The sequence below is a fragment of the Mandrillus leucophaeus genome, unplaced genomic scaffold (assembly GCF_000951045.1).
Source record: "Mandrillus leucophaeus isolate KB7577 unplaced genomic scaffold, Mleu.le_1.0 Scaffold427, whole genome shotgun sequence".
In the NCBI taxonomy this organism is placed as follows: Eukaryota; Metazoa; Chordata; class Mammalia; order Primates; family Cercopithecidae; genus Mandrillus; species Mandrillus leucophaeus.
In genome coordinates this window covers 1,946,515-1,962,675 of record NW_012104554.1, presented here as the reverse complement: position 1 = coordinate 1,962,675, position 16,161 = coordinate 1,946,515, and the positions used below count along the sequence as shown (strand labels likewise).

General features: G+C 35.2%; 1 protein-coding gene across 1 annotated transcript in view; it reads right to left on the bottom strand.

Moving 5' to 3' along the window:
* EEA1 (early endosome antigen 1) overlaps nucleotides 1–16,161 on the bottom strand; it is a 162,187-nt gene that overhangs the window by 52,889 nt on the left and 93,137 nt on the right. Inside the window, exons 11-13 of the mRNA XM_011993184.1 lie at nucleotides 6,780–7,118; nucleotides 2,596–2,745; nucleotides 835–954 (exon numbers count right to left, since the gene is read on the bottom strand). Of these exons, the coding sequence (XP_011848574.1) occupies nucleotides 835–954; nucleotides 2,596–2,745; nucleotides 6,780–7,118 (609 nt within the window). The remainder of the gene's footprint in view (nucleotides 1–834; nucleotides 955–2,595; nucleotides 2,746–6,779; nucleotides 7,119–16,161) is intronic.

Below are 16,161 nucleotides of genomic sequence, written 5' to 3'. Positions count from 1 at the left end.
CTACTCGGGAGGCTGAGGCAGGAGAATGGTGTGAACCCGGGAGGCGGAGTTTGCAGTGAGCAGAGATAGCGCCACTGCACTCCAGCTCCAGCCTGGGCGAAACAGCGAGACTTGGCCTCAAAAAATAATAATAATAATAATAATAATAATTAAAACATATCAAAGTCAAATTCATTTCAACATTTGGACAATCTCCCCTTACCATAACAAAATGAAAACTTCTTTCAATATTCTAAGCTACGCTGCAGACTTTGTATAAATTTAACCCAAACAATTATATTTTCTACACCTACAATTCCAATGTTCAGATGATGGTTATAAAGCAGGAAAAGAAATGACCAACAAATACTAAATTCTACTGAAGGAAATACAAAATATTCTTCCTTACTGGGCTAACGATGCCAGAAAATTTTATTCGAACATTTTTGATTTTCCAAATATTGTATTTTAATCAACAAGAAACAATAATGAATAAATTATTTATAAGTAATTTAAATAAATTTATTTAACTAAACATATTTAATAGATATATCTAATAAATTTAATTAAATTAATATATGAAATGTAATAAATACATAATAAATTTGTTTATAATTAATATTTTACACTAAGTTGGAAAAACGTTTCAACATAGTAATCAAAAGAAAAAGAATTTTCTGATTATCCAGACTTCAAAATTATCAAAATCCCTCACAATCAAGTATTTTGTATTTTCTAGTTTTACCACAACAAAAGGATAATGATCTGGATTAATTAATTTTATTTTTTCTCTTATATTCTATGTAATGGTAATTAATTTTTGTTTACAAGGCTAATAACGCAACTAATGTTTACCTGAGCTTCTCGAAGTTTTGCCGTGGTGCTTTGCTGAAGAGCCTGTTGCTCTTGATGCTGTTGCTTTGTTTTATCTAATTGATGCTGCAATTCTGTAGAATTTGTAACTTTTTCCTTCAACTTAAAAAAACGCAGATTGTCAATTGAGAACTTAAAGGCATAATGCTATCATTCATAAGTATCTGGCATTACTTGAATTCTGAAGTCTGAACAGAATAATAAATTCAGGTAATATGTAAGATAAACTTTAACAGCGGCACCTTGGCTGGGCACAGTGGCTCACACCTGTAATCCCAACACTTTGGGAGGACAAGGTGAGTGGATCACAAGGTCAGGAGTTCAAAACCAGCCTGGCCAATATGGTGAAACCCCATCTCTACTAAAAAAAGAAAAAAAAACTACAAAAATTAGCCGGGTGTGGTGGCAGGCACCTGTAGTCCCAGCTACTCGGGAGGCTGAGGCAGGAGAATCACTTGAACCCGAGAGGCGGAGGTCACAGTGAGCCGAGATTGCACCACTGCACTCCAGCCTGGGCGACAGAAAGAGACTGTCTCAAAAAAAAAAAAAAAAAGCAGTACCTCATTACTTATAGAATCTTAATCTCATGTTAAAGAAACTATTTTCTATAAATAGGCTTATCCTAAAAGAACTTTCTCCGGGCTGGCATTTAGTTTATTAATTTTTTTGTAAACTAGTATGATCAAGGAATTACATATAAATTTGTAACAATAATTTAAACCACATATCAGTATTTCTTTTTTTTTTTCTTAACAGTCGTAATTATCACTTACTGGAAAAGAATACGATCATTTACCACATCTAAGATTTTAGGTCTAGAAGAAAATCTATTGCTGAAGCTGCAGATTTTATTGTAGAATATGTGTTTAATTCTGGCCAGGCATGGTGGCTCACACCCGTAATCTCAGCACCTTGGGAGGCTGAGGCAGGCAAATCACTTGAGGTCAGGAGTTCAAGACCAGCCTGGTCAACATGGTAAAACTCCATCTCTACCAAAAAATACAGATATTAGCCGGGCGTAGTGGCGCACATCTGTAGTCCCTACCGGGGAGACTGAGGCGGGATAATTGCTTGAACCCAAGAGGCGGACGTTGCAGTGAGCCGAGATCGTGCCACTACACTCCAGCCAGGGTGACAGAGTGAGACCCTGTCTCAAAAACAAATAAAATTAAATTAAAAATTAAAAACTTAAAAATAAAAATTAAATTAAAAATTAAAAACTTAAAACTAAAAAATAATGTGTTTAATTGCAATAAAGATGTAATTTAATAACTTTTACTTTATATTACAGGCATCATTTATAGCAACTGCAAGTCTAATGAGGGACAGCATTCAAATACATGCTTAATTTTTAAAAGCAAAAATCCTTAAGTGGAAACTCAAAGTTTATATATACCAACTACATGTCATTAATGATCTTTACCAACAATTCATAGTTAACTGTTTCATTAGGAAGTAGTCCTTCCTGAGTAGGAAGACTCTAGCAGCCTGATGGGTTCACCCCCAGAATTTTTCCTGCCTAAAGCTGAAAGAGTAAGTTTTCTTTGTGCATTTTTGTTGAGAACTTTAGGGAATACAATTACAACAAAATGACTTAATGTAGTTAATAAGCAGGATGTTGCTACTGGAGAGTAATAAATTTGCACTTTACTTAAAGTCCAATTAAAGCTCTGACAATTAACAGATTGATGAATCATAATCATGTTAAAGATACCTCAAGCCTATCAATAAATGCTAGCTTACCTGCTCTTCTAACCGAGAAAGTTTGAGTTGTAAATCAGCCACTTGTTGTTCTTTATCCATCAACTTTTCACTTGAAAGCTGTCTCTGTTCCTTCAGCCTACCATGAGCTTCCCCTAGTTGGCGCTCTGTCTCCAGAAGTTTGCTATGTAACTTTAAAAAAAGAAAAAAAATGTATGTACATATGTATAAACACACACACACGACCACCTACTTTCCAAACAATGTTTTACCTTTCACCAAAATACGTACAATATCTTAATTTTCATGATACTTTGGGGAAACCTAAGATTTTATATAGTAATTTTAACTGCAACTGAATTTTAATAATATATTATAATGACTCACATACAATTACGGTTAAACATCACAATTTTTGTTTTTGTGTTATGTTACTGCTCTCTTAAAACAAATGCAGGCTCTTGTTTGGAGATAAGTGTTGGAATTTTCAGAAACCTAAAAGAATAAAATACAACTTAAAAATTAAGACACTTAGTACACACTCAGATCTATTCTACAGTATTGTTTAAAATTCCACAGTGATTCTTGTTGGTTTTCCATAGCCAAGAACTACTACAGTTAACGTTTTATATTTGGGTATTGGATACTGCCCAGTGCATTCCCAAGTCCTCATATTGGCACATAATTTCTAAATAAAATAGAGGAAATGATCATATATATATATAGTGACCTTCATTCATTAACTTTACAAATGCCACCCAATTAAAACTAAGGCAGTTAAGAACCATCACGAGTAGTCCACCCCTGTTATACATACTCTATCTATCCTAACAGCGAATCAGTGTCCCTTCCTGCCTCTTACAACACTTTCCTGCCACTAGTTTGCTCTCACTAATCCCTCTGGCTGGAAGACACATCTGCTTTCAAACTGCCACCTGTCAAAACCTATCTGATATTCCTAATTCCAAGTACCACCTCTCCCTAATACAAAGATTTCCTGATCACATAATTGGATAAAAAATTACAACAGCTGAAGTACTACAGAGGGGAACAGAAGAAAGAAACTCTTCCAATTTCCCATAATATATGGAATCCTTATATTATAATTCTCATAATCTTAATATGATCTATAGTACTTGCCTTATCCTCTCCGTAAGATTTACATAATTATTAAAAGTAGGTACTGTTTCTTATTCATTTCTGTATCCCCTAGTAAATGAGGCATGTGTCTTTTAGAAAGCATAAATGCGGCCAGGCACAGTGGCCTATGCCTGTAATCCCAGCTACTCAGGAGGCTGAGGCAGGAGAATTGCTTGAATCCGGGAAGCAGAGGTTGCAGTGAGCTGAAATCTTGCCACTGCACTCCAGCAGAGACAAAGCGAGATTCCATCTCAAAAAAGAAAAAGAAAAAGGAAAAAAGAAAGCATAAATGCTAAATTTGTTTATCTGAACTAAAACTCAAATATATGTTAGTTTAAGTTATTCATTGATATCGCCATGGCTCAGTTTCCTTCCATTATGAATGCTTACATTTATTCATTCATTCACTCACTAAAACATAAGCAGATTAACAATCAAAATGCTGAGTGGACACAGTGGCTCACACCTGTAATCCTAGCACTTTGGGAGGCTGAGGAAGGTGGATTGCCTGAGCTCAGGAGTTCGAGACCAGCCTGGGCAACATGGTGAAACCCCGTATCTACTAAAACACAAAAAATCAGTTGGGTGTGGTAGCATACGCCTGAAGTCCCAGCTACTCAGGAGGCTGAGGCACGAGAACTGCTTGGACCAGGAAGATGGAGGCTGTAATGAGCCGAGATCATGCCACTGCACTCCAGCTTGGGTGACAAAGTGAAATCCTGTCTTCAAAAAAAAAACAAACAAAACAACAACAACAACAAAAACCAAGCAAAATGCCAGGTAGTAAAAATAAAAAATGAGTAAGACATGGTCTTTGCACCCAAAGAGTTCAGAGTCTAGTAAAGAAAGACATAAATTATGATAATAAACTATATTATGGTATAAGTAAAATATTAAAGATATGTACATGCTTAAGCTATCTTGAGTGTGGGGAAGCAGTGGCATGTTTAGAAAGGATTTCTAGGGAGAGTGCTGGGAGGGGGGCGAGTGAGGGTTGAAAAATTACCTGTTGGGTACAATGGTTACCATATGGGCAATGGGTACACTAACAGTCCAGACTTCACCATTACATAATATATACATGCAAGAAATCTGCACTTGTACCCCCTAAATGTATTTCTTAAATTTTTTCAAATCTTTAACTTCTATTTTAGGTTCAGGGATACATGTGCAGGTTTGTTATATAGGTAAATTACATGTCACAGAGGTTTGGTGTACAGGTTATTTCATTACCTAGGTAATAAACACAGTACCCAATAGGTAGTTTTTCGATCCTCACCCTCCTCCCACCTTCCACCCTCAAGCAGGCCTGGCCATCTGTTGTTCCCTTCTTTGTGTCCATATGTACTTAATATTTAGCTTCCACTTTTAAGAGAGAACATGTGGTATTTGATTTTCTGTTCCTGTATTAGTTCACTTAGGACAATGGCCTCCAACTCCATCCACGTTGCTATAAAGAACAGGATCTTGTTCTTTAAAAAAAAAATTATAAAAAGTGACAAGTGAAGTAAATAGTATCTATCAAGGTGAAGACGAATAAAAAGAATATTTCAGGTCAAGAAGGCAGACTGAATGATACAACAAAAGCAAGACACAGCACAACATATAGGAAAAAACTAAAGACACTTCCGTATTCTTGCAGTGAAGAATAAGGAAAAGAAGGGTAAATTGCTGAGGAGGAAGGCCAACAAGACCACTATGGATACTGCATGTCATAACAAGGGACCTCAACTTAATCCATTAGGTCATAAAGAGTTATTAATGGGCTTAAAGCATGGTTGGAACATGGTAAGATTTGCCTTTAATATAGATTCCTCTGATGCCTGTACAAAGGATCAGTTTGTCAGGGGCAAGTAGGAAGGCAGATCAGTTTGCAGTTGTTAGAGTGGTTTAAGAGTGAAACAAGGAGGACAGGGCTAGCAGAAACAAGGAAGGAGAACACATGTTACAGAAATATTTTTAACTCTTCTGATTCACTGTATCATGGAACTCACAGTCCAAACTCAAAAATTAGTATTAGCATATGTGAAGTGCTTACTCTAATTTCTGAAATATAACTGAAGCTCATTAAATTACTAACATAATCATTATTATTATTATTACTAAGGGATAGAAAGCCATGAAAATTATTAATTATAGTAAAATAAAGTATCACTGTCATTTTAGAAAAACAGCTGAACATTATCAAAAAAGTAGCTGAGGACTTGAATATCCCCAATTTCCATTTTCAACCAATTTTCAATGTTACCTAAAGCAATAATTAGAACACAGGCATAAAAAATTAAGTTAATGGCAAAGTCAAACTTGTATTAAACTTCATCTGATAGCCACTATATTATTAACCTATACAAAATAGTTTGTGCCTTTAAGCTAGATTAACCTATACAAAATACTTTTGTATAGGTAAATAATATAGTTCAAAATATAAGCCATACAGGTAAATAATATATGAATTATATATATCAATATGACATGAATATCATATGACATATTGTATATATATACACTATATAAATATATATTTATATTCATAAATATATAATATATATTTTATATATATGTAATTCATGTATTATTTACCTATAGAAAATAGCTGCAGCATTAGGGCTGATTTACTTTCTATGAAATATCTAATTTTTATTTATTTTCAAAAAAACTTTTCCCTAAAACACATGATTTTTAAAAAATAATCTGTATGCTGCTTGTTTTATAATAATGATGCTTTTAAAATTTTGTAACAAAAAAGTTTCAAATGAAAGAACGGTCAACAATTTAAATTAATTATAATAGCTAAAACCTAGTGAGTACCTATATGCCCCAGGTACCATCCTAAGCAATTTATAATATCAATTCATAAACAATTCCCCACAAAGCTGTAAAATGGATATTATAATTTTTTTTCTTAAGGGAAACGGAAATTAAAAGAAATGAGATCTGACAACACTACAGGATATAAAAGTTAAGAGTTAATCTTTTAAAATGGCAATATTTTTTCAACATGACCTATATTAGGATCAAATAACCATCAAGTACATGAAGAAGAAACCAGAGGGAGAATTACAATAAATAAAATTAACAGCTCTTACTTGATTAATTTCACTTTGGAGTTGTAACCCATGCTGCTCCTTTTCTTCTCTCTGTTGTTGTAGCTGCTTAAACTCCGCCTTTAGATGCTGGTACTTGGTCTCTACCTCAGATAATTCTTCTTTGAGCTTTTGAGTAGCTTCTCCTTTTTCACTTAGTTCTGCATGTATTCTATGCAGTGAGGTTTCAGATGCAGACAATCTTGACTGAAGCTGCTGACAATCTAGGTCTTTTTGATGAAGGGTTGCCTGAATATTCTTTTTACTCACAGATTCTTCATTATGTTTCTCCTCTAACTTAGTATAGTCTTGTTCTTTTTTCAGCAAGTTTTCTGTCAAGGTCTAAAATATCAATTTAACAATTTATTTCCTTTTCTAATATTTTAAATTACTACAATTATTCGAACAATCTTTGGAGCAGTACTGTCTCCTAGTATACATTTTAGTCAATATTAAAATATAAAACAGTGACAATGTTCTAGTCAAGAATTAAATCATTACATACTAACTTGTGATTTCAGTATTGGTCCACTTGACTAAACTCTACTAATACAACTTAAGAATTGCCAAGCAAGTGTTGACATAAAATAAAAATAATACAATCTACTGGATTTTTTAGGGTATGTGACATATTTATATTCTTCCATTTGAGTTAAAAATTGAAACTACCTTTCTACCAACAAATTATTTTGAGTAACAATATACTATGCAAACTTTGATTTTTCACTGTGCAGTTTCATAGTTGGTAAGAGCTTTAGCGCAGCAGTATCATCCACTGTTCTAATGCACCTAACCTATTGATTGCATCGTTTTATGCTCTTCTTGTTAAAGACCAAGTTTTAGAGTCACAAGCTAAGACTAATTCAAATTTTTTTCTAGGTGTATTAAAAAATGATCTAAAGCTATCACTCACCTGCCTTAAATTTTGTCATTTTACTCAATGCTATCAAGTATAAAACATAAAAATAACACTTCTAATCAAAGACCTGGAACAACCAACCTAATCTAATGTCAAAGCCTAGTCTCAGTGGGGTTGTAAAAATTAACACTAAACTTTAAAGTAAACATATTTAAGCATAAAATATGGATCAGAATTTTAACTAAATTCTGTAAGACATCCAGCCAGGATAAGAAGCTATTGTAAGTACGTGGTGAGTCAGTTAGTGGACCTTTAGTGTACAAACTAATATGCAGTGTGCTGGAAGGGGATGATACTGAAACAGGAGAGACCAATCAAAGCCTTCATACCTTAAACAGAATATACTCTAAATGAAATCACACAACAAAACAACAACAACAACAAAAAACCTTTCTAAGAAAGTTAAAACATAATGCACGAGTCAGAATTGACTAATAGAAAAGTGTGTCAAATTTCTTAAGACACAGTTTTTTTAAAAAATGAGCAAAGTCAAGGGGAGCTAACTAGTAAGATCATCTAAATACCATGAAGTTTGAGCCTGGTTTCAAAAGCGATGGGGAAAATCATGTAATACATACACGTGATACATGCCATCTGCTCTATATAAATGTATAAGACACCAAGGAAAAGGCAAACAAGTTTCAGGTGGGGTGACAGCAAAACCCTATTATCTCACAGGGGATAATAGATAATAGATCTTTATTGTTGCGTTCCCCAACATGGGAAACGCAGGAATAAAGGTTCTCGAACATTTGTCTAAGAAAAAATAAGCTAATGTTAATTATCAAACAGGAATATACTATGGAAAAGTAGTGTCCGGAAAGATGATATAACAGAGGCCAGGTGCAGCAGCTCACAGCTGTAATCCCAGCACTCTGTAAGGCTGAGACAGAAAGATTACTTGAGGTCAAGAGTTAAAGATCAGCCTGGGCAATACAGCAAGACCCTGTCTCTAACAAAAGAAAAAAAAATTAGCCAGGCATGGCGGTATGACCTAGCTACTTGAGAGGCTAAAGCAGGAGGTATGCTTGCGCCCAAGAGTTAAAGGCTGCAGTGAGCTAAGATCATGCCACTGCACTCCAGCCTGGGCAACAAGAGCAAGACCCTGTCACAAAAACAAGAAAAAAAAAAGAATATGTATAAGAGAGGATGACAGACAGACTTAAAAGTAAGAAGAGCAAACACTAAGTTTACAGCAAAATTAGCTAAAAGATGTGAGCCTTGACCAAGCAACAAAAACAGAAAAAAAGACACAAAGCCAAGAAAATTACAGAAAAAAATAACACTTCTGATTCAACTATATGTTAGAAAAATTGTCTTTTTATAAAAATTTCTTTGTAATTCCAAATTTTTCTTGATATAATTCTACCTTTGTTTTATTTAGGAAAACAACATTTGTTTTAGAATTTGTAAGCAAATTAAGTCTATTTATTAATCTATAAATAATCTTTTTTAAAGAGAATTCTAAGTTACTGAATTTCATAAATGCAACCATGTTCATACACACTGAGAACTTGGGTGGAACTTACCTTTTAAAATATGCTACAAAAATTAAGGCTCATAATGAGTTAGAGTCTTCTTCCTCACAGACTTACTTAGAAAGTAACCAACTAATCCCACCATTTCTATACACCCTTGAGATAGTTTCACTTTTTTTTTTCTTTTTTTTTTTTTTTTGAGACCGAGTCTCGCTCTAGCACCCAGGTTGGAGTGCAGTGGCACCATCTCGGTTCACTGCAAGCTCCATCTCCCGGGTACACGCCATTCTCCTGCCTCAGTCTCCCAAGTAGCTGAGACTACAGGGGCCCGCCACCACGCCCGGCCAATTTTTTTGTATTTTTAGTAGAGACAGGGTTTCACCATGTTGGCCAGGCTGGTCTCAATCTCCTGATCTTGTGATCCACCCTCCTCGGCCTACCAAAGTGCTGGAATTACAGGCGTGAGCCACCGTGCCCGGCTGATAGTTTCACTCTTTAAAAGGCAAAAATATATGGCAACAACTAGGGACTGTTTAAAATTTCCTTGTTCTAAAAAAAAATAACCAAAATCTACCAGCATTATTACACAGATGAAAGAGAATTAAATTTTCTTTAAAAGTACCAGAACCACTTTCTTTCTTTCTAAAATAACCTAATCCACTAACACTTTGTAATTTTTACAGGCAAAAGGCTAACTATACTTTATTATTAAAACTTTTCACTTTTATTATGGTCTTCCCATGGAATCTGAAGAAAATATTATAGTGAATACAAGGTTTTTGAAGAGTGACTTTTTAAAGTATAGTGAAATTCATTAAAAAATAATAAGAGCATTTTCACTTCTCCATTTTCATCTTCACAACAAAATATGAGAGAGATTTTACAGATGAGGAAGGTGAAGTTGACAGAGCCTGATATGATTGGTCAAATGGCAGAGTCATGGATTATGATTCTAAATCCAATACATTTTTCATAACACAACTGAGACATTCAATAAATCAATTTGTACTCCCTAAAATATATCCTATTCAAATTTAAATTATAAAATGCATGTTATTCCTTTGTTATAACCTAATTATCATTTGGGTAAGCAAAATTCTTCCCTTCCAAATATCCAGTCCCTTTTTATTTTCTCACCAATTGTTATCTCAATATATATTCTTACAGTGACAATTTCCCTATATTAGGCTCCATTTTTCATTTGTTACTTGCTCAAGTAATAAAATGAATACAAAAAGAATGCCATTTTTTAATGCTTTATAGGTTACAAAGTTATTTCAGAGATCTCATCTCACTTGTTCCTCAGAATAGCCTGGTGAGAATGAACAAATTAAACTACTTTGTAGCTCTCCAATGTCTCTTATTTTACGAGATCCATATGCTCTTACATTGTTCTATGCCTTTTGTACACCTAGCTCTCAAAATGAAATGTCTTAATCCCTCTGCCATGTGAAATGCTCCTTAGCAACCTTAAAGACTCAGCTAAAATGTTATGTTTTATACAAAAGCCTTTTCTGATTTACTAGGCAGTAAATTAGGAAAACTCTCACCTTAGTCTTGACCCAATCCTGTATCACAACACTTAACAATTAAAAACAACAACCAGCCAGGTGCCGTGGCTCACACCTGTAATCCCAGCACTTTGGGAGGCCGAGGTGGGCAGATCACGAAGTCAGGAGTTTGAGGCCAGCCTGACCAACATGGTAAAACCTCGACTCTACTAAAAATACAAAAATTAGCCGAGCATGGTGGTGAATACCTGTAATTCCAGTTACTCAGGAGGCTGAGACAGGAGAATCTCTTGAACCAGGGAGGCAGAGGTTGCAGTGAGCCGAGATCGTGCCACTGCACTCCAGCCTGGGCAAAAGAGTGAGACTCTCTCTCATTTATGAAAAAAAAAAAAACACCAACAACAACCAACATTCACTAAGGTGCTTACTAAAAGTCAATAAGCACTTTACCTTCTATTAATTTATGTAATGTTCCTATTAATCCTAAGAGGTAAGTGGGTATAATAATATTTCTCAGCAGGAGAGTAAACAGACTTTCAGAGGCTTAGTGTCACAGACGGTAAGTGTCAAAACTGAGATTTAAGAATGTCTGTGACCACTGTACCATACTGTTCTTATCAATATACCACTTTGCAATGCAGTGGTAAGACACAGCTATATAATAACTACCGGCCAAATCTGGCTCCCACTTCGGCATGTGAGCACCTTAGAACTGGGGCTGGTGAAAAATGAGAGCAATGGAGGACAGAAAAGGGATGAAAGGTGAGACCCAAAATGACCTTACAATGACCTATATTATAGGTCTCTTACAATGACCTATATTATATTACAGTAGTGACTGTAGATAAGCAATATAATTTTGTTTAGAATTTACAAGGTAACAGTTAATTGAGCTGTTTAAATGTCAGAAGTTATTTTTATTGAAAACTAAGAAGAAAGTTTCTTCAATTTTTCCATTGTGTTTTTACGTTTTCAAGACTAGTAATTATAAAATACTGGTTTAAACCTGAAAACTTTGATATTAACACAAAAGCAATTATCTTTTCCATCCGTTATATATTGCAATGTTACCTATCCACGTTGATACTACCTGTGACCCACAAAAGCTGCCCGGGACATTTCATGTAATAGCCTTCAAATGACCAAGTAGAGAGATTCCAAATTCAAAGCACTTGAAAATCACCACTGTCAATAATTATGGTTTACCAAAGACATGGGGTAAGGAGGGGTGAGAGAGGCAGATAGTGAGGATAATAAGAAAAGGCAGAAACAACTGTGGGCTTGTACTGACTGGTGACCAAATCCTGAACAGAGAAACCCTTTGGGAAAAACAAAACAAAACTGCAAAGTGTTAAATTTATGTAAGGCATTATTAAGATTAGTAGAAGGTCTTATTATTCCCTAATAAGTAATGTTCCAATTCGAACACACTAAAATAATCTTGATTCTATGTATTATTCATAAAATAGCCACAGTACTTCTTTCAATAATGTGCATGTGTGAATATACACACAGACACACACAAAATGTATGCTAGAGTACTTGTACATTTCAGCTACCAATATCAAATCATGTCCTTTATTAGGAGCTTAATGTTTGAGAAATACATAATAAATTACACTGATCGTAAACACCCACTGCATGTAAATTGCTACTCTACATATCCTGGTCAGCTTCCAAGAGATAGAAGGTAAGCTCTGGGTTCAAAGAAATTAAAAATCAAACAGAGGGACAAAGGCAAAACTAAATTATGTAGAAGTTTTCTCCGTGTAGTTTGACAGGAGATAAAAGGGGAGCAAGGATCTAGAATTTTACTAGGGAAAAGCACAGCTATAAAAGATTATATTTTAAACATCAGTCAACACCAAGAGTTGATGGGGAAAGGAGTAATGGTAAACTGGTATAATTACTTTGGAAAATAGCTGGAGGTCATCTAGTAAATCTGAGCATGTGTCTGTCCTACAGGACAGGAATTTCACTTCAAGTATCTAACATAGAGAAATTCTTGTACAAATGCATAAGATTTATATATGAATGTTCCAGCTATAATATTTGAATATTTGTAGTAGCAAGAAAAATAAAAAATAGGAATTATACATGGAGCATTTCTGCTCCACACCAAAGTATAATACAGTTGTCATGAAGAAAAGTACTCATGTGACTGAGTTACATTGAACTAGCCACACGTTTTGTTTTTTTTTTATGAAACCACTTTTACTAGAAAGACCAATAAACTATTATTATTCAGACTTGAGAAGGAAGGGAATCTGTCACTTTAAAGAATAGAATTGATAGCATTTGTTGTCAGTAATAAAACTCAAGCTTTCGAATACAGTTTAGAATTTTGGAAAACATGTATCCACCACCATGAGCTCGACAGCTTCCTCATATTTAAAGCCTATTCTGAGATTCATAGTGATATTGACAAATGTGACTGTTTTTATACTGTACAATAAAATGTGTCAAAATCTGGAAGATCTGAGTAACTCAATGAACCAATATTTTCCACATGACTAATGCACGATCTTACAAAATCATGCACAGGAAAAGATCCACTCAAAAGGCAAGATAGACCAAATTTTAATGTTAAAGGGTACAAAAAGTCCACTGATACGGTTTCAGATTCTACATTATAACTCTTTTAAGACACTATTATCAAATTTGAGCACAGTATCAAATAAAGAAAGCCACAATTATCTGAAAAAGGTATTAAAATATACCTTCCTTTTCCAACCACATATCTGTGTGAGACTAAATTTTCTTCATATACTTCAACCACATGCTACAATAGATTTAATGTAAAGGCAGATATGAGAATCTATCTGTCCTATATTAAGCTAGACATTATAGAGGTTTCCAAAAATGTAAAACATCACAACTATTTTTCTTGCTGAATTCTTGTGTTTTAGAAAAAGTCATTTTTCATAAGAAATGTTATTTATGTTAATATTTAATGAGTTAATATTTTTTAAATAAATAAATATTTTTAAATTCCTTTTAAATTTCGATATGGCAAGTGTCCATAGCTGTAAACTCACCCCAAAAATGGCTCTTTGGAGTCCTTAATCATTTTGAGAATGTAAAGAGAAGTGCTGGCCAAGGGCAGCAAATTACCTTGAAACTTCATGGCAGCAGCCGAAAACAGTATCTATTATCTCATATAGTTTTTGACAGTCAGGAATCTAGAAGTGGCTTAACTGGGTGATTTCACCTCAGGGTCTCTCATGAGGTTATAGTAAGCTGCTGGCCAGAGCTACAGTTTCTGAAAACTTGACTAGGATTGGAGCATCTACTTCCAAGCTCATACACATGGCTGTTGGCAGGAGGTTTAGTATTTATAGCTAAGCATATTTCTCTTTTTTCCCTTATGCCCTATTTTTTTCTTTCTTAACTTTTTCCTTACTATGTTTCACCAAAATGTTAAGTTCAAGTTATTACAAATGAACCAACACATTCACATCTTTGAATAAAAGGGTTTAGTAACTCTCTACTGCCCCATCACTAAAAAAGTAAAGACAAAGGGAAAAAGTATTAATATTAGTACCTCCCCTACCCCCAAACACAATACTATATGCTGCTTTTCTGTTTTTGTTTTTGTTTTTTTTTTGGTTTTTTGGGGGGTTTTTTGGTTTTTTTTTTTGAGATGGAATTTCAATCTGTGGCCCAGGCTGGAGTGCAGTGGCATGATCTCAGCTCACTGCAATTTCTGCCTCCCATGTTCAAGTGATTTTCCTGCCTCAGCCTCCCAAGTAGCTGGGATTACAGGCATGTGCCACCACACCTGGCTAATTTTTGTATTTTTAGTAGAAATGGGGTTTCACCATGTTAGTCAGGCTGGTCCCAAACTCCTGACCTCAGGTGATTTGCCCGCCTTGGCCTCCCAAAGTGCTGGGATTACAGGTGTGAGCCACTGCGCCTGGCCAATGTTGCTCATTTATAAAGAAACAATGCAGAAAATATTAACATTTAAAAATACAAAACAAAGCGGAAGGCTTACCTTCCTGATTTTAAAACTTATTACAAAGCTACAATAATCAAAACAGTGTGGTACTAGCATAAAGATGGACATAGAGATCAATGGAATAGAATAGACAGCCAGAAATAAACCTTTGCATATATTGTTGCTATGGTCTGAACATCTGTATCCCCCCAAAATTCATATACTGAAACTTAACCCTCAAGGAGATGGTATTAGGAGGTGGGCATTTCAGAGGTAATTAGGTCCTCAGGGTTGAGTTCTCATGAATGGAATTACAAAAGAGGCCCCAGTGAGGTCTCTTGTTCTTTTCACCATGTGGGACCCAGTGAGAAGGCAACATCTATGAACCAGAAAGCAGTGTTTCGCCAGACATCAAATCTGCTAGCAACTTGATTTTGAACTTCCCAGCCTCCAAAATAGTAAAAAATAAATTTCTATTGTTTATAAGCTACCCAGTTTATAGCATCTTATTATAGGAGCCCAAACAGACGAAGACAATGGTCAAATAATTTCTGACAAGGGTGCCAAGAGTATTCAATGGGGAAAGGACAGTCTTTTCAACAAATGCTGCTAGGAAAATGGATATCCACATACAAAAGAATAAAATTAGACCCTTACCTTATACTATATACAAAAATTAAATCAAAATGGATCAAAAACCTAAACGTAAGACCTAAAAATTAGAAAACTCTTAGAAGAAAACAAAAGAAAAGCTTCATGACACTAGGCTTAGCAATGATTTTTTGGATATGACACCAAATAGACCTTAGCAAAAATAAAAGTAAATAAATTAGACTACATCAAAATTTAACATAACTACAGAATGGGATAAAATATTTGCAAATCACATATCTGAAAAGGGGTTAGTATCTAGAATATATAAAGAACTCCTACAACTCAATAACAACAACAGAACCCAGTTTTGTTGCATATGGCCAGCAAGCACATTAAAAGATGTTCAACAACCTAGTCATTAGGGGCATGCAAATCAAGGCCAAAATGAGATACCACCACCTTATACCCATTAAGATGGTCACTCTCAAAAAAGAAAAAGAAAATAAGTGTTGGTGAGGATGTAGAGGAACTGGAACCCTGGTATAGTTGGTGGGAATATAAAAGGGTTACAACAACTATGAAAATCAGTATGGCAGGGGGCGCCCAAGATGGCCAAACAGGAACAGCTCCAGCCTCCAGCTGCTATCTCACAGGGGTGTGTCGGGCAGTCGATGGTGGTCCATGGGTGCAGCTCAACCAGTGAGAGCTGAAGCAGGGCGAGGCATCGCCTCACCTGGGAAGCACAAGGGGGAAGGGAATTCCTTTTCCTAGCCAAGGGAAATTGAGACACACAACACTTGGAAAATCGGGTAACTCCCACCCTAATACTGCGCTTTACCAAGGATCTTAGCAACCGGCACACCAGGAGATTATATCCCACACCTGGCCCGGAGGGTACCACGCCCACAGAGCCTCCCTCATTGCTAGCACAGCAGTCTGAGAT